Source organism: Ovis aries, chromosome 6 (assembly GCF_016772045.2).
Source record: "Ovis aries strain OAR_USU_Benz2616 breed Rambouillet chromosome 6, ARS-UI_Ramb_v3.0, whole genome shotgun sequence".
In the NCBI taxonomy this organism is placed as follows: domain Eukaryota; kingdom Metazoa; phylum Chordata; class Mammalia; order Artiodactyla; family Bovidae; genus Ovis; species Ovis aries.
Window position 1 is genome coordinate 88,178,222 of NC_056059.1, and position 19,113 is coordinate 88,197,334.

At 39.9% G+C, this 19,113-nt stretch overlaps 1 protein-coding gene across 1 annotated transcript in view; it reads right to left on the bottom strand.

The window, feature by feature from the left end:
* Positions 1-2,867: 2,867 nt before the first annotated feature.
* Positions 2,868-19,113, bottom strand: part of ADAMTS3 (ADAM metallopeptidase with thrombospondin type 1 motif 3) — a 291,428-nt gene continuing 275,182 nt past the window's right edge. The window contains exons 18-22 of the mRNA XM_042251505.1: positions 18,290-18,455; positions 14,834-14,966; positions 12,101-12,308; positions 10,018-10,135; positions 2,868-5,582 (exon numbers count right to left, since the gene is read on the bottom strand). Coding sequence (XP_042107439.1) covers positions 5,023-5,582; positions 10,018-10,135; positions 12,101-12,308; positions 14,834-14,966; positions 18,290-18,455 — 1,185 coding nt within the window. The 3' untranslated portion in view covers positions 2,868-5,022. The remainder of the gene's footprint in view (positions 5,583-10,017; positions 10,136-12,100; positions 12,309-14,833; positions 14,967-18,289; positions 18,456-19,113) is intronic.

Genomic DNA, 19,113 nt, shown 5'->3' on the forward strand with positions numbered 1-19,113 from the left:
AGGCTTCAACAGTATGTGAACTGTTAACTTCCAGATGTTCAAGCTGGATTTAGAAAAGGCAGAGGAACCAGAGATCAGATTGCCAACATCCTCTGGATCATAGAACTGCTTCTGCTTTATTGACTATGGCAAAGCCTTTGTGTGGATCACAACAAACTGTGGAAAATCCTTAAAGAGATGGGAATACCAGACCACCTTACCTGCCTCCTGAGAAATCTATATGCTGGTTAAGAAGCAACAGTTAGAACTGGACATGGAACAACAAACTGGTTCCAAACTGGGAAAGAAGTATGCCCAAGTTGTATACTGTCACCCTGCTTATTTCACTTATATGCAGAGTACTTCATGCAAAATGCCGGGCTGGATGAAGCAAAAGCTGGAATCAAGATAGCCGGGAGAAATATCAATAACCTCAGATAAGTGGATGACACCACTCTTATGGCAGAAAGTGAAAAAGAACTAAAGAGCCTCTTGATGAAAGTGAAAGAAGAGAGTGAAAAAGTTGGCTTAAAATTCAACACTCAAAAAATGAAGAGCATAGCATCCGGTCCCATCTTCATGGCAAAGATAATGGGGGAACTTCTTTTCCTTCATGGCAAACATGGCGAAACAATGCAAACAGTGACAGACTTTTTTTTTTTTTTTTGGGGGGGGGGTTCCAAAATCACTGCAGATGGTGACTGCAGCCATGAAATTAAAAGACGCTTGCTCCTTGGAAGAAGAGCTATGACCAACCTAGATAGCATATTCAAAAGCAGAGACATTATTTTGCCAACAAAGGTCCATATAATCAAAGCCATGGTTTTTCCAGTAGTCATGTACGGATGTGAAAGTTGGACTGTAAAGAAAGCTGAGCACCAAATTAATGTTTTTGAACTGTGATGTTGGAGAAGACTATTGAGAGTCCTTTGGACTGCAAGGAGATCCAACCAGTCCATTGTAAAGGAAATCAATCCTGAATATTCATTGGAAGGACTGATGTTGAGCTGAAATTCCAATACTTTGACCACCTAATGCAAAGAACTGATTCATTGGAAAAGACCCTAATGCTGGGAAAGATTGAAGCCTGGAGGAGAAGTAGATGACAGAGGATGAGATGTTTGGATGGCATCACCAACTTGATAGACATGAATTTGAGCAAGCTCTGGGAGTTGGTGATGGACAGGGAGGCCTGGCGTGATGCAGTCCATGGGTTCCCAAGGAGTTGGACACGACTGAGCGACTGAACTGACTGAATGCAGTTTTACCTTAGCATTTTACTTTCTAACTCTTTAGTATTTTTAAAAACAAGTATTATCCTTTTCTATGTTTTCATCATTTCAATTAACTTTTTTCTCTTATATCTTATATTTCAGTGGCTTCATAATATGTAGAAAGGAATAACGACATTTTTACAAAGCATATTAACGTCAATACAAGAGAAATGCTTTATTTGCTAATAATTTTGGGCATTATTGTACCACTTACTATCTTTGCAGAGATACATAATTATTCCTTAGTTTCATTATTTATTGTTCATAAATGGAGAGTGGGTATATTCTGCTAAAATTCTTTCAAATCAATGATCAGAGATTATTTGCAAATAGTTTGTCCTTCCTATCAATTTTTAAAGCTAAATTGTTTGTCTTTTGATCCTGAAACTTTGTTCTCTGCCACCATTAATGAGACATGGTGACCAAAAGCCAAGCAAGTTGCAGAGTCTAAAAAAAATGCTGTGATTTTGCTATAGTGAAGATGATGGACTATAAAGAAAGCTGAGTGCTAAAGAATTGATGTTTTTGAACTGTGGTGTTGGAGAAGACGCTTGAGAGTCCCTTGGACTGCAAGAAGATCCAACCTGTCCATCCTAAAGGAGACCAGTCCTGGGTTTTAATTGGAAGGACTGATGTTGAAACTGAAACTCCAATACTGTGGCCACCTGATGGGAAGAGCTGACTCACTGGAAAAGACCCTGATGCTGGGAAAGATTGAGGGCAGGAGGAGAAGGAGAAGACAGAGGATGAGATGGTTGGATGGCATCACTGACTCAATGGATATGAGTTTGGGTAAACTCCGGGAGTTGGTGATGGACAGGGAGGCCTGGCATGCTGCAGTTCATGGGGTCGCAGAGTCAGACATGACTGAGCAACTGAACTGAACTGAACTGAAGATGAGGAGGAGATTGGGGAAACCACAATGAGGAAGTTGATATTTATTTTGAATTAGTATATGTTAGGGCTTGGCTACCAATTTTACTTAAGCTCATTTTTAACAGCAGTTCCACAGTGAAATTTGATAATTCTGCCTCCTTTTTGGCAGACGAGGAAACTGAAATCTAGTTAGATCACCCAAGATCAATTCAGGCATGAAGTGGTAGGTGGGGTGCAAACCTGAGTCCTCTGCCTTTGCAGCTTAGACTAGAAACTATGGCAACACTGTATCTGCTTGTTACATGATGAAGCCCCCTCCTCTGGATGGTCCTCAGAGGAGGTCATGTGTTTTCATCAGTCCTCAGGGTTCAGAGCTGATAGTAGCTTTTCTAAAAACTATCCCGAGCTGACACATTTTAAAACTAGAAGGAGCCCCTCTTCCTTCTTATCCCATTAGCATTATTGCCACTTTCTCTCTCTTCAAGTTCTGTGGAATGGATTTAGGCAAAAAAAAAAAAAAAAAAAAAAGTCACCTCATAGCCTCTTATTTTCTTTTGTAAAAATAGTATGATGCACCCTGATGTGAAAAGAAGAGCCCCTGTCCCTTTCTTTGAGCCCCTTTGGAGAAAGTACAAGTAGCAATTGAACTTGATACTATTTAACTTTGTAGCAGGAAAGAACTTGGTTACTATTACTCAGTGATGAATCTAATGATAAAAATTTCAGTTGAGCCAGGTCTATACTTTGTTAACATTTTTATTGCTACGTGCTCCCAATACAACAATCAGCATCAGTAGTGTACACTTTGATAAAAAGGAATTTTTAGCTTAGTAGAAAAGGAAGCTCAAAGATCAGAAGTATAATGAATATATACATCTTTATGAGAGGTGTATGTGTGTGACCAGCTTTCTCTGTAATCCCCTGTGGACTAGATGCATGCACACGCAAGCAAACTAGAGAGAATTTCATTCTGAAATTTTAGGGAAGAAAAAAAAAATTTCTGCTTGAGGCTCAGAGATTTACAATCTGGAATTCACCTAATTCATTTGACCTTCAAAAGTCTTGCACCAAGTAGCAGCAATTCTTTAGAGGTATAGAGTCAATAGATGAAGCTGTTATTTTTACCATGGTTAAAATGCAAAAAGTTTTTGCACATTTTCTGTGTTAAGAACTTAACATATTTACATTTTAGTTTGCAAACTGTAGTTTTAGATGGTTCAGAAACTGACTTCAAAATCATTATGCTGACAACATTTATCTTTTTTTTTTTTCCCTTTAAAGTGTAATTCATGAAATACTAATTTCTTTCACATACTTCTTTTCTGGTGTTTCTAATTTACTATTTCATTAAACAGCTAGCTGTCTGAGCCCATACAATTTTATGTTTCACTGAAGGGGAACAAGTTACCAACTTTGCATCAGCTCCTCTAAAATTGCAAAAGCTTTGTATAACATCAATTTTCAAATTTATTTCTTTGATTTGGCTGCTTTAGTTTGCTTAAATTTCTCCTCTATGTACAGAACAAAGCATGCAGCTCTATTTATGTCTCTCTAGTTTACCAAAATATGTCATTGGTATTAGAGTAAATATTTAGTACATAAAAATACTATCAAGAAAAAAAATCAAAATTTAATAAATATCTTCAGTTCTGAATTCTATATACAGATACTTTACATCTACTCCCTGGAACTTCTGGCTTCACTGTAAGTAAACTGATCACTGACATAAATTACTAGCACATTATTGCAGTCAGATGCATTGTGGTTGTGACCATGTGAATATGAACCATGCGGAAAATAAATATCGCAACCATTGACAAATACTGTCTTGAACCTGCTTCTAGAGCCCTACAGCCCTACTCTATTTGAGTGTTAATCTAGTTTCATGATGCTTTTCTCAGCTACCAACATACAAATGATCTCAGCACATTTTTCATTATTATTACAGTACATTGAGTATACACATTTGTATAGGTCAACAATGAGACAACTCAAAACAACACAAGAACAGAAGACAATCAATGGTGTCTACTGAAGCCCTGGTAAAAAGGTTTCTGTTTTGTCTTGCATGGGCTCATTTACTGGTCTCTGTTCCCTGTGACTACAAGTATGCTAAGACACTAATCTTATTCTTCTTTATTTAAAGGATGGAAGGTAATATCTGCAGCTTACCTATTCTTTTTCTGTAATTTACGTGTCACATTGTTGATCAAACAAAACCACACAACACAACCCTTTGTACTGTCAGTAGCTGCAATTCTAACTTCTTTGTAATATTCTCCTTTGAAAATCAACTCATACAATGTCAAATAAGGCCATACTCAATGACAGGCACCTAGAACATCCAGAAATGTAACACAGTAAACAATCATTTGAGAACACATCTCTTAAAATAATACTGATTTCTGCAATATACAGTATTTACACAAACAGCTGCAAATTTGCTCATACAATATTTCTAATATAGATAAATAGGAATACAAGTCTAAGAATTCTTTGCTCCAAAACTTTTTGTTAAAGTGTAAACCATTGGCATCTCTTTTTTCTTTTTACTGTAATTTTTTAAAATTAAAAAAGAAATCAGCTGACATGCACAATTGGTTCCAGTCCCTTTCCTGCTTCAGAAAATGACCCACACACCTAACAACTTACTTTCCTCCAGTCAATAATCTTTGGTGCCTTCTTCCAATGAATTCTGGTAAATGAGTCGAGGCAGAACAAAAGAAGGACGAAAGCAACTAGAAAGTGAACCAGCACTTTTTTTTCTTCCACTCACAGAGAAAATGAGCTGATGATTTATGGAGAGTTCCACTTTAGACAAGCTGTATGCACCATGGAGAGAGGCAGGTCCTCCAGATTTTTCACCGACATCGAGCCTTTTGGCTTCCCTTGCTCATCTTTCCGACATGGATGACCTTAGCGGACGTCTCTTGTCAATAAGCTTTTCATCTTTCTTTGAGGTTCTTGCCTGAGAAGAAGCACCTATGGAATCACTGGCTGCAAGGAAGGGGGCAGCAGCCAGTTGCGGAGATGAACTGAGGTGGCCACTCTTGGTGGGTGGGGAGGCCGGTCCCAGAGTTTTATTTTCTGCTGGCTGTGCTTGCCTCTGGGATAAGTTAGCACCATTGGATTTACTGTTTGGCCTGAAAGCAGCATGCTCATTTGGACCTGCTATGGAAGAGATTCTGCTCAAAGATTTCTTCTTTTTAGCAGGAGTCTCTGAATAGTACGGAACCAAAGATGTAGGCATCACTAGAGATCCGGGGAGGTCACTGGGGTTAAAGATAGCATCATCATGAGTTTCAGCAGCTTCTGAAAGGTACGGTGGTGGCAGGGTGCTACTGCGCTTGCTGCAGGACTCACAACATAATTTGTTATAACCTGGTATGGAGCAGTATCGTGCCAGTACCTCCATTTGACAGAATATGGACTTATCTCCCAAACATGGCTCATCTACAGAGATTCAAAGAAAAATAAAATAAGACATATATCCAAACATAAACAGTGGACAATATGCATGGAGCCAGAGGGCATTATGCTAAGTGAAATAAGACAGACGGAAAAGGATATATATTGTACGAACTCACTTATATGTGGAATCTAAAAAAATAAAATAAAACAAAAAAACAGAACCATAAACTCAGAGAACAAAGGAGTGGTTACTAAGGGAGGGGCAAAATAGGTGAAGAAGATTAAGAGGTATAAACCTCCAATTACAAGATAAATAAGCCATAGGGATGTCCCACAGAGCATAAGGAATATGGCCAGTCATATGGTGATAACTTTGTATGGGGACAGACTTATTGTGGTCCTCGTTTCATAATGAAATGACATAATATTGTATGCCAACTATATTTCATTTTAAATATAAAAATAAATATAGCTAAAAATAAAAGGAGGAAAAGCATGAAAATCATTTATGAATATAAAAAGATTTAACTAAGATCTAACATTGATGGGTGTTTTCCACATAAGCCTTTGAGTTAAAATATGAATATTAGAATAAATTTACTAAAAAAAGTTGTTCTCTCTATGCAAAGCACTTGAATTGACCAGCACTTTCACATTCCCATCAAGAGTCTTCAGATCGAGGGTATTTTTTTCTTCTTAGGAATGTATTTCTGATTTTAGAAAATAGAATATTGGATTTATCATACTTTTAAGATATGGAGAGGCATCTGTTTTAAAAAATTTTATAATAGTTCTGTCTTTATGATAGAGTAGTCTCTATATTAAGTTTAAATTGAAAATAAAAAATACTAAAGATTTGTTGGAACATATTAAATCTTAAAACTATATTACTACAAGAAAAATCAAGATACAATTTTGATTCAGAGTATATTCTCCAGAGTGAAGCAATAGTTTCATGTTTGCCATTGAATGTTCTCAGGTTATTTGTTATTTGAAAGCACAATTCTGGGTAACATGTGCCAACTTTCTTATGAATAATACATGGTTAATTTTATCGAATTGACAGTACTTTAAAGAATACTAAGTACCACTTATAAAACACTTGGTAGGTGTGTTTGTACATACTCTTTCCATTATTTTAAAATTTTATTAATCATAAGTTGTAAGAATTAGATTTCAAAAATTCCAAACATTGAGTTCATTAAAAGTCTGTACTTCTTTTTAGCCATTCCAGAGCATATTCTATGCAGAGCCCATGTGCATAATCCCACACAGAATACTGATCTCATATCCAAATAATAAACGCAAAGAATTATAAATTGTGGCATTTATGTAATACAATCACCATGACGATGTAATGTTGGGTAATTCTACATTGCTAGGTAAGGAACTTGCTATATAACTTGCCAAAGAAATTGAATCCCTTTTCTAAAGTTTGAGGGGGGGATCAAAAAAGGAGGGTCAGTTGGCAAGACCAATAAAGATTAAACCTTATCACCTTTGTTAGAGTTTGAATGTCATGTACACTTCCTACACTCTAAGATGACTTGTCTTTGCCTGACATTTACACACCTATGATACAGTATGAAGCATCTGAACATCTCATACTAGAAAAGAATTGGGTTGTAATCCTAATTAGGTTGCAAACCCCTGCAAATTAATGGGTTTTATGTCAAGTATCAATCCCTTATTGTATCCAAATTATTTTTTTTCTATGCTTATGTCTTTCTATGCCTATAATATTTTCTTTTAGATTAAGGAAGAGAATCAAGCACATACCTGCTGACAATTGGGCATATTTGCAGAAATATACAGCTCTACCAGTCATTGAGATCAATAAAGCTTACAGAGTGTTTAGCCTTCTGACAGTAACACTTTTATAAGAGTAAAACATTACAGTGACAGTAAATTTTACAGCTTCTGAGTAGGTAAATTTGTTATCTTGGCTTTGACTTGTGCTTTGAACTTTCAAATATACTTTCCAGAGAAAAATGATTAAGTATGTAAGTCCTTTGTCTCCCCCTCATGGTCATACTTGTTCATGCCACCCCACATTATCAAAGGGAAATGTGCAGAGGGATAATTCACAAGGAAGACTAGACAGGTAATGGGAGAATAGGAAGGGAGAGAGAGAGAGAGACAGGCACGGAGAGTCAGACTGGAAGGGACACCGGGGGTTGGGAAAGAAAGAAGGCAGGGAAGACGAGATGGGGAAGAAGGGAAGAGATGGGAAGATGGAGAGACAGAGGGGGAGTGGCAGAGACAGGGAGAGGGGAGGGAAGGACAGATAAAAGTGGAGGAGAAAGAAGGACACCTTTAGACACATGTGCCAGAAAGGGAAGGATGAGGGGTATCAGGGAGAAAAAGAGGGAAACGAAGAAAAAGAAGTCAGGAAGACACAGGGAGAGAGAGAAGGGGACAGGGAAAGAGAGATGAGGAGGAGGAAGGGAGGCCAGGAGAGGAAGAGAGTGAGTGAGAGAGGGAGAGAAGAGAAAGTGAGTGGAAAAAGCATGTGCGGAGTACACAGAACGTGAGCAACCCACAAACAGCAGGTAACAGCAAATCAAAAGCAGGGAGTGAGACCCACAGAGGAAATGAGAGGAGAGTGAAGTGGAGACACAAAACGGGGCAGACAGCTCACAGGCAGATGGAGAGAAAGTGACAGAAAAGGAAGAAGGAGACAGAGTTATAGAAGCTGAAACCATCCATATATGCTATTTATTACAACAGCAAATTGAATTACACAGACATCCCGGACTCATGACAGTTCCACTTCTGATTTATGGATTTCACAATGGCGTGAAAGCCATATACACTCAGTAGAAACTGTACTTCAAATTTTGAATTTGGATCTTTTGTGGGTTAGCGATAAATGGAATGATCCTCTCGTGATGCTAGGCAGGGCAGCAGCCACAGCCCCCAGTCAGTCAGGTGATCGCCAGGGCAAACACCTTTTAATCGTACTGTACCCAGAGAACTACTCATAAGCTTTGAGTTGGATGGTTTTGCCCAAGTGTAGGCTAACATAAGTGTTACGAGCATGTTTAAGGCTAGGGCATGGTGTTCAGTAAGTGGCGCCCACGCGACGACATATGCATGCATGCTCAGTCACGTCTGACTCTTTGAGACCCTAGCCCACCAGGCTCCCCTGTTTATGGAATTCTCCAGGCAAGAAAACTGGAGTGGGTTGCCATTTCCTCCTTCAGGGAATCTTCCCCACCTAGTGATGGAATCTACATCTCTTGCATTGGCAGGCAGGTTCTTTATCACTGAGCCACTTTGGAAGCCCTGTTCTGTAAGTCAGTTGTATTAAATGCATTTTTGACTGAATGTATTTTCAACTCAGAAAGAGTTTATCAGGATATAACTCTCCTGTAAACTGAGGAAGATCTGCACTTTAAAATAAAGAAAAGAGACTCTGTTTTTGCAATACTGAAGGAATAGGTCAAGCAAATTTTAGCCTAGGTACAAGGTGCCTATTTTGCAAGCACATTTGTTGAATATTTGGGCTTTCCTCATAGCTCAATTGGTAAAGAATCACCTGCAATGCAGGAGACCCAGGTTCAATTCCTGGGCTGGGAAGATCCACTGGAGAAGGGATAGGCTACCCACTCCAGTATTCCTGGGCTTCCCTTGTGGCTCAATTGGTAAAGAATACGCCTGCAATGCGGGAGAAGGGAAAGGCTACTCACTCCAGTATTCTGGCCTGGAAAATTCCACGGACTGTATAGTCCAAGGGGTCACAAAGAGTCAGACGTGACTGAGCGACTTTCACTTTCATGGATATGGATGCAGGTATTGGAAATGGCTTTGTGAATAACATTTATCATCTGAGTGTCTCAACTGAATAATTTTAGTAAAACACTGCATAACATTCTGCATTATTATGCCTTTAACAATAATGTGAAGTTATAAAGAAAATCAGAGAGAAAATAAGTCGATTATTCTAGAGACACAGATTGACAGAAACTTCATCTGGGGTGATACGGCCCTCACCCCAGCATTACCGTCCACTCGGGATCATGGAGGCTGCAGTGGTGATGGTAACTAACCGGAGGGGATACTGCCTCAGACACCCATTTTAAAGAACTGTATTAGGCTAATATTTCAAGTGTGTTCTCCTAAAGTTATTTTTCAATAAGTAAATGGGAATTCCAGAGCTTGTCCCCAAAGGAAATTGTCCTTTCTTGTGGCTCGAAAACATGGTCATAGTGAGAGTTTGATGCATGAAGCAGGGTATTCAAAGCTGATGCTCTGGGACAACCTAGAGGGATAGGGGAGGGGAGGGAGGTGGGGAGGGGGTTCAGCATGGGGGGACACATGTATATCTATGGCCGATTCTTATTGATGTATGGCAAAAGCCATCACAGTAAAGTAATTGTTCTCTAATTAAAATAAATGAATTAATTAAACAATCAAAATAAAGAAAAAAGATAACCATGGTCAGAGCAGTGAAATCAATCCCTGTCACACCTACCATTACAGGGAGGCAGCTGACAAGCTCGGACAGACTCAGGCTTCTCCCCGTCGCAGTGGTCACCGGCCCTGCAGAGGACCTGCCTCACCTCTGTTCCCTCACCGCAGGTCACCGAACACTACAGAAACAAAGGCTATGATTGTAGACGTTTTACTCCACCAAGACTGCCTCTCTTCCTTTCCCCATGTGCACACTCAGGCACACACATGCACACACAAGCATACATGCATATATAGCTCTGGGGTTCTTTCTCTGCTATGCAGTGTTACAGTGACTTTGGAGACAGAGAATCCTGTTTATACCCTGGCTTCATCCTTCACCAGCCTGGGAACATTGCTTTTTTTCTGAAAGTCTCAGAGAACTGTTGGGAGTAAATGAAGCAAAGGAAACAATGTATGTAAAGCAGGTAAGTCTGGCACTTAGGAAGCATTTGATGCTGAAGAAGTCATTGTTTCAGTGTTAACACTTTCTGCTGCTGCTGCTAAGTCACTTCAGTCGAGTCCGACTCTGTGCGACCCCATAGATGGCAGCCCACCAGACTCCCCTGTTTCTGGGATTTTCCAAACAAGAACACTGGAGTGGGTGCCATTTCCTTCTCCAATGCATGAAAGTGAAAAGTGAAAGTGAAGTCACTCAGTCGTGTCCAACCCTCAGCAACCCCATGGACTGCAGCCTTCCAGGCTTCTCTGTCCATGGGATTTTCCAGGCAAGAGTACTGGAGCAGGGTTCCTTAAACCAGCGGTGGAGTCCATTTTCAGGGAGCGGATCTGGGACTGAGCTTCCCCTTCTCTCACCTTCCTTACAGATGGCAAACTGACTCATGTGCTATGCTGGAACTACTATTATTCTATTCCCACAAATTCATTTATTTAAGGAAGGGGCTAACTGCTCTAAAACTAAGACCAGAAATAGCCGTGCTTTTGATCTAGGTAGGATCTGTAGAGGAAGAAGGCTTGTTCTAGGGCTCTGAAGAGAGTGAAAGGTGAGTTCTTCCAGTCCTGTGCAGGTAACTTTCATTGGCTTGTTCCTTCCATCCTGGGTCTGCTCTCCACTTCCTCCTTCATTCTCTATCTGCTTTTTTGAGTCCCTGTCCTCCTAGCCACTCTTTCTATGGCCCCATAATTCCTTATTTGGAATCTTTAGAAACATCAAAGATCTGTGGTTAATACACGAACCGAAACACTGATTCAGCCAGTCACCAAACAGACGTTATTCAGACAGGCACCAACTGGGCACTGGGGAAACAGAGTACCTTTTTTTTTTTTTTTTTTGAGAAATGCTTGGTCTAGTGCTGAGCACAGGCTCAAAGACAGGAGTTATGATACACTGCTGTGATCAGCAAGCCATTGGTAGGCTTCTGCTTTTGGAATGAAGAAGAAGGACTGCAGAAAAGGTGGTATTTTGGACCATGAAGCTGAGCCTTGATGGATGATGATGGGTAGATGGTCAGATAGACAGAAAGGGAAGGGCAAGCCAGCCAGAAGGGAGGAGGCTCCAACCAGCTGGTCTTTGGAAGAGTGAACAGTTTCCTCAGACTGGGACAAAGAGGTGGAATAAAGGAAGACAGATTAAGAAGAGTTATCGTGGGATTTATTAATTTATTGCTGGTGATCATCTTGCAGTGTATACAAATACCAAATCATTAAGTTGTACACCTGAATCTAAGGTAGTGTTGTATCAATTATACCTCAGTTTAAACACACACATACACACACACACACACAAAGCAGTGGGGTGTCACATAGGGCAGGGCCCTGAATTCAAGGTTAGGGATTTGAAACGTATCTAGGAGGGACAGTGCGGTCAACACTAATATTAGAAAATCAGTCACCTTTTTAGACAGCGTTGTATCCCAAAGCATCCGAATGTGGTTTGCCCCCATCAATGAATCTTACATGCAAACACAGTTTTAAAATACCATTTTTTTCTTAATACGCCCAGGTGCTTACTGATTCCACACAATGTGACAGTTTCTCCATTCACACAAAGCCCACCTGATACAGAAGCGAAATTAAAATATGTTTCACATGCTTCCACACACATACGCCCCCCCTCCCCGGCCCCTCAGAGTTCGCACACCCACCTCGTTCCAAGGCCCCGTTTTCCACGGGGCCGGGCAGGGCACTCTGTTGCAGGGCCGGCGGCTCTCGGGCCGGTCGCCCGCGCAGTACTTGCTGTGCACCGAGCGGTTGGTGCCGTCGTGGAGCGGCTGGAGGCAGCGCACCGTGCGCAGCTGGTAGCCGGAAGTGCCGCAGGTTTTGGTGCAGTGCTCCCACTCTTCCGCCGCCCAGCTGCAGGGGGTAGGAGTGAGGGGTTAGCATTGTCCATGGAAACCCCGGGGCACCGTGCGCCCCTTCCGGCACCATAAGCCTAGGTTTTTCTGCTCTCTGGGTGAGGTACCACCCAGGAGGCAACTTCAGAAATATGCATGCATCAGTCTCAGAACTTTCTAACAAAAGTAAATCTGACACTTCTATTTTTCAGGCCTTGGTATTCTGCCTCCCCGGTGACTTTGAAACAACCTTCTCTCTTCCGAAAGGATCATCTACAGAGGGCTTTGGAAACTCAGCTTAAGGTTTTCCTATTAGATTCAGGCATCATGGTAGTTTTCAAAACTAGCCCCCACTGGTAAACAGAATGTGGTATACTGATTGCTATTATTCATCAAAAAAAGAAGGAAATAATACCACATACACTATCATGGATGGACCTGGAGATTACCATAGGAAGTGAAGTCAGAAAAAGACAAATATCATGGGATATCACTTATATGTGGAATCTAAAAATATGATACCAATGAACTTTTGCCCCAGGGTGTTAAATATCTCATGTTGCTGCTGCTAAGTCACCTCAGTTGTGTCCGACTCTGTGCGACCCCATAGATGGCAGCCCACCAGGCTCCCCCATCCCTGGGATTCTCCAGGCAAGAACACTGGAGTGGGTTGCCATTTCCTTCTCCAATGCATGAAAATGAAAAGTGAAAGTGAAGTCACTCAGTCCTGTCCCACGCCTAGCGAACCCATGGAGCCCTACCGGGCTTCCCTGTCCATGGGTTTTTCCAGGCAAGAGTACTGGAGTGAGTTGCCATTGCCTATATCTCATAGTAAATATAAAAAGGATCCATCTGATCCCTGCCATGACAAACTGATTTGACTGCTGCTGCTTTTTCATTACTTCATGACTTTACTCATGTTCTAATATTCTGAGATTACTGTTCCATCTCTGTGGTTGTTGCTGTGAAGGCTACCTGACATATCCATTATATTTGAAAAATTTTGTTCTTCAGATAGGCCCTTATTGACCTGATAAAAGTTGTATGCCTGAGCAGAAACCACTTTCATGAATGTACCTGATAGAAACATTTCCAAGCAGATATTTTAAAAAATATTTCCTCGGGGACATTCCCAAATTACACATCCAAGTTCAATGTCAGTATCCCAGCACTCTCTAAATTAGCTATGGATACAGTATTACAGAGAGTTCTTCATTACATATATCCCAAAGGGTTGTCACCATTGATTACCTCCAGCTAATCAACCTGTCAGAATGTAATGGAAACATACTATTTGTCCTTTCCAAAGTTACTTTGTCTCTGCATTTTTAAAAAATTCTGTATATACGGAGCTTGTTGTTGTAGCTGTTTAGTCACTAAGTCAGGTCTGGCTCTCTTGTCACCTCGTGGACTGTAGTCCACCAGGTTCCTTTGCCCATGAGATTTCCCAAGCAGGAATACTGGAGTGGGTTGCCTTTTTTTCCTTCAACCTAGATATTGAACCTGTGACTCCTGCATTGGCAGGCAGATTCTTACCATTGAGCCACCTGGGAAGCCCATATATGCAGCACCAAAATATAAGCAAGTTAAAACCTTGGCAGTTTTTGCTCTTCAGAGTTTAAGATTGCCCTAGTTGTCAGCTGACAGTAAGAATGAATGGTGGCAGCTGAGAAAGTTTACTCAAGTTTTGAAGACTTCAATAGTGACTCTCATTTGAAGATAGGTATTACATGAGAGGTATATTATACTTCATAGTCATAGGTACTTTTGGCCAACAGAGAAACTTGGACATATGATAATTAACTCAGCAGGCCCAAGAAGGATAAAGTCAAGTTCCTGGTGGCTCAGATGGTAAAGAATCCACCCGCGATGAGGGAGACCTGGTTTCGATCCCTGGGTTGGGAAAATCCCCTGGAGGAGGGCATGGCAACCCACTCCAGTATTCTTGCCTGGAGAATCCCCATGGACAGAGGAGCCTGGTGGGCTACAGTCCATCGGGTCACAAAGAATCAGACATGACTGAACAACTAAGCACAGCACACACATATAAACAAATCTATATACAAAACAGATTCACGGATATAGAAAACAAACTTATGGTTACCAAAGGGGAAAGGGGGGTGAGGAGGAATAAATTAAGAGTATGGGATTAAGAGATACAAACTACTATACCTAAAATAGAGAAGCAGAAAGGATTTACTGTGTAGTACAGGGAACTATATTCAATATCTTGTAATAACTTATAAAGTCAGGTAATCGGAAAAAAACGGAATAATTTTCTTGCACACCTGAAATTAACACAATATTGTAAATCAACTGTACTTCAATAAAGAGAAGCAGAAGTAAAAGTGAGAAGCAGAAATAAGGTTAATAAAACACAGGACTAAAGGTTTATATAATTTCCATGAAATGATCTGATCACTGTAAGCAGGTACACGTAATAGCTTTGAGTAAAAATTAAATTAAAACTAAAAAGAGCTAATGCCATTTAAATCCCTTTCATTTTGTCCTTGGTATATAAGGATAGGTAAAATAAATGCTTACAGCGGATGTGTGCACTCCTGAATATTGCATATTCTTCTAATCGGTTTTGGCTTTTTGTTGACCTCACAGAAGCTGCGATGAACCATTTTGTTATCACTTTTCCTACGGCATCCGTATTTAGTGTACTGGAAACCTGGGGAGGCAAATATATTTTTGATTTAGTCATTTATTTATTCTATCACCTATTTGATCATTTATTCATTCATTTCATTCATCAGATATTTATTGAGCCAGGCACTGTTCTAGGTGCTCTAGTTCCAGAAGCAAATTAAATAATTAAATAAAAGTGAAACAAAAATCCTTTAATAAATATAAAGTATTAAATAGCAACTTCATGCTTGTTAATGAACTAGATCCTGAAATACAGTCTAGTAAGATAGTCAGATAGGAAAACTATGTCATACCTAGTGACATAGGCTTCTACAAAGCCATGTCAATAACTGACTGTAGAGGGCAGCAAAGGAACACAGAGGGGAAGTTCTCTGCCTTAGCTGGAGGAGAGACAGAGAATGTTTACAAGATCAGTACTTCCCTGGGCAGAATCCTCAAGTTCAGATAGCACCAGTAAAGCGAATAGACTTCACTGGTGGCTCAGTGGTAAAGAACCTGCTTGACCCTGAAGAAGACATGAGTTCGATCCCTGGGTCAGGAAGATCCCCTGGAGTGGGAAATGGCAACCCACTCCAGTATCCGTGTCTGGGTCCCAGAAGAGTGGGACATGACTTAGAGACTGAACAACAAAGAGAATGAAGCAGAACAATAGTCCAAGCAAATGAAATGACATGGAAAACTGCAGGGCTCTTTGAATGGCTGAAGTATGGGATCCGGTCTTAAAAGATCTGTGGGCCAGACAAATGTTTAGGGAGTTATTGAGGGTCTCCCCAGGCACCGACTTGGACGTTTAAAAAACATATATATATATATATATATATATGGACAGAAGAGATGGGCACGGGGGTGGGGGGGGGCGGGGTGGGGGGCGGGACTTGGATTAGAGGTCAGGTATGAAGAGGGAAATGGAGAAGGAAACGGCAACCCACTCCAGTATTCTTGCCTGGAGAATCCCATGAACAGAAGAGCCTGGAGGGCTGCAGTCCATGGGGTCACAGAGAGTCAGACATGACTGAGTCACTGACACACATATATATTATTTTTTAATGTTTAAAAACATTATATACGTGTATGTATATATTATTTTTTAATTTTGGAAAATTTTAGATCTAAAAAAGTGTAAGGAAAGCACATGAATATGCCTTACACCTAGATTAACCTTTTTTTTTACCATGTCAGCATATTTGACATACATATTTTTACATCATATATATTAATTATAACATATAATAAACAGATTATATCAGTAAAGAATCTGCTTGCAATGCAGGAGAGCCGGATTCGATTCCTGGGTTGGGAAGATCCTCTGGAGAAGGAAATGGCAGCCCACTTCAATATTCTTGCCTGGAGAATCCCATGGACAGAGGAGCCTGGCAGGCTACAGTCCATGGGATCACAAGAGTCAGACATGACTTAGCAACTAAACCAGTACCACATATACATTTACATATAAAATGTTGCTGAACCTTTTGAGAGTAAGTTGCTAACATTCTGATTCTTCACTTCTAAATACCTCAGCATATAGCTCATAACAAGCACGTTATCCCACATAGCTACAATATACTCTTAAAATCAGAATATTTAACCCAAATATAATACTATTATCTAATATAAAGACGATATTCAAAATTTATCAATTGCCCTATAATGTACTCTATAAAAATGTTTCTCCAGTCAAAGAACATGCGTTGCATTTAGTAGTCATGGAATAGGAATAGTTTTAATCTCTTTCCGTCTTTTAATGTTTTTGAGATGATAAGCCAGTTGTTTTGTAAAATGTCCCACAGTCTGGGTTTATCTGTCTCCTAACAGTTCGATTCAGGTTTTCACTTTGGTCAAGAATATTACATAAATTATGTTTTGTCTTCAGGGTAACATATTGAGAGAAAGAAGGATCTGAATCAGGGAATATAATTCTACTCATTCATTTATTCATCCATTCAAGAAATTACCTAGAAATGAAGAAAAGAAAATCAAATTTAGTTGGCTAGTTAAGAGACTTCTGCAATAATCTTCCCTTTCAAAGTCGAGAAGGAAACCTGATAAGGGAGGAATAGATCTAGCAGATATTAAAAAGGTGCATCTGAAAGTCTTGTGACCAAGTAGATGTCGACGACACAGTGGTGGTTGGTGGAGGTTTAGTCACTAAGTCGTATCCAACTCTTGTGACTCCAAGGACTATAGCCCGCCAGGCTCCTTTCTCCATAGGATTTTCCAGCCAGGAATACTGGAGTAAACTGCCATTTCCTTCTCCAGGGCACCTTCCTGACCCAGGGATCAAGCCTGGGTCTCCTGTACTGCAGGCAGATGCAGTAGGAGGATCCAAATTAAATAATCATTTTGTGGTAGATAGAGTATCATTTTTGTTTCATTTAGTTTTTGGCCACACCTGTGGCACACAGTATCTTAGTTCCTTGACCAGGGACTGAACCTGTGCCCTCTGCAGTAAAAGTGCAGTCTTAGCCACTGAACCACTAAGAAAGTACCTAAAGTGTCATTTCAAATAATTATCTAAAAACATTTTATGTCCTTTCTAGAGAAAAACCTTTAAAAATACATCTTTGAATTTAAAAGTATATTTACCCAGGCATTCCCTGCTATGAATAATTTCTTGTTTTCAACTATGAAGTGTTACTATTATGAGAGAATTCTGTCTAGGCTAGCTCCATTGTGGAGCACCTGTTGTTCCAAACTAGAGGAATGGATAATGGAACAGACTGAGAAACTCTGAGGTGAGCTTAATGGATCTACTCCAGAGAGAGAGCGGACAGGTAGCAGAATGCAGTATAAACAGGTACGAAGAAGCCAGGCTACCTACCTGGGTTTGTATCTTACAGTGCTGAGCTTCCCTGTGCATCACTTTCCCCACCAGTATGATAGAGGTAAAAACAGTACCAACCTCTTAGAGCCATCCATCATTAAAATATAAAACACTTAAAATAGTATCTGGTACATAGTGCAACTAAGAGCTCTTCCATTATTAATGCTGAAAAGAAATGCATAGGTATGGAAAGTAAAAGTGGAGGAGAAGGAAGGTAAGAAGCAAAAGACACCGAGGTCTGGGAGAGTTAGGAAAGAATAAAGTGACTAAGGGTACCACTGCATGGATAGAAGACAAGGGGAAAGGGCCAAGGAATTTTAAGATGGTCTACTATTGATATGAATGGATTCCTATCATTTGTAGATCCTGAGATTTCAGTCATAATGCTTTATATTTAAGTTCTGGTTATGTCTGGTATTTCTCAGGTTGTATCCTCAGTTAGACACAATCCTTAAGGCAGAAGGAAGAAGATTGGCTTTCATATGAATTACATTTTAGTATAATAAATGGGTTCAATTTGTTACCTCCACCACAGGGTTTGGAACACTGAGACCAGCTCTTCAATGCCCACTCAAAAGTATCTAATTCTTCCTGGATGACATTGTTGCTGTTGATTGTAGGTGCAGAGTCCTCGTGGATGATGTACTTATATGTCAGGCTAGAGCGGGTATCGTTCTCCTGAGGTATAATCTAATGTATACATGAAATAGATATGTAAATCACCTGAGTTTTAAATTTGAATGAAAAATTACAAATATTTCAGAATACGTATCTTATTAAAACTGGAAGACTTTTAAGTAGTTTCTAAAAATAGAGTTTTTTTCTTTCTATCACTAAAGTATAGGTATGTCTTGACTAAGAAAAAAATGCAAATATATAAAGTATCTTGACATTAAAAAGTTTTAAAAAATACAATAAAATTCAATTTAGAGTTCCTCAAGTTACGTAACTCCTGAGTGTACTTAATTGTTACTCTTTACAGTAGACTTTTGTTATGGTGATAAAGAGAATCATATTTCATCCAGAAAATAGAGAGATCATGAAAAAATATAAAGAAAATAAAAATCATCCATAATTCCACTAAACCAGAGAAAACTAAAGTCACTTTTATTATTTGGGGATAAAACCTCAAGATATTTGCATATGTGTGTGTGTGAGTGTGTGTATGTGTACACATACATACTTTCTGGTCTTGCTTATTTCACTTAACATGTCACGCACTTCCCAAGACAGTAAATATTCTTTGAAAATACGTTTCTAAATGCCAGCATAGCGTTCACTCTTAGTGCACGAGTGCATGTTCAGTCACTCTGCTGCTGCTGCTAAGTCGCTTCAGTCGTGTCCGACT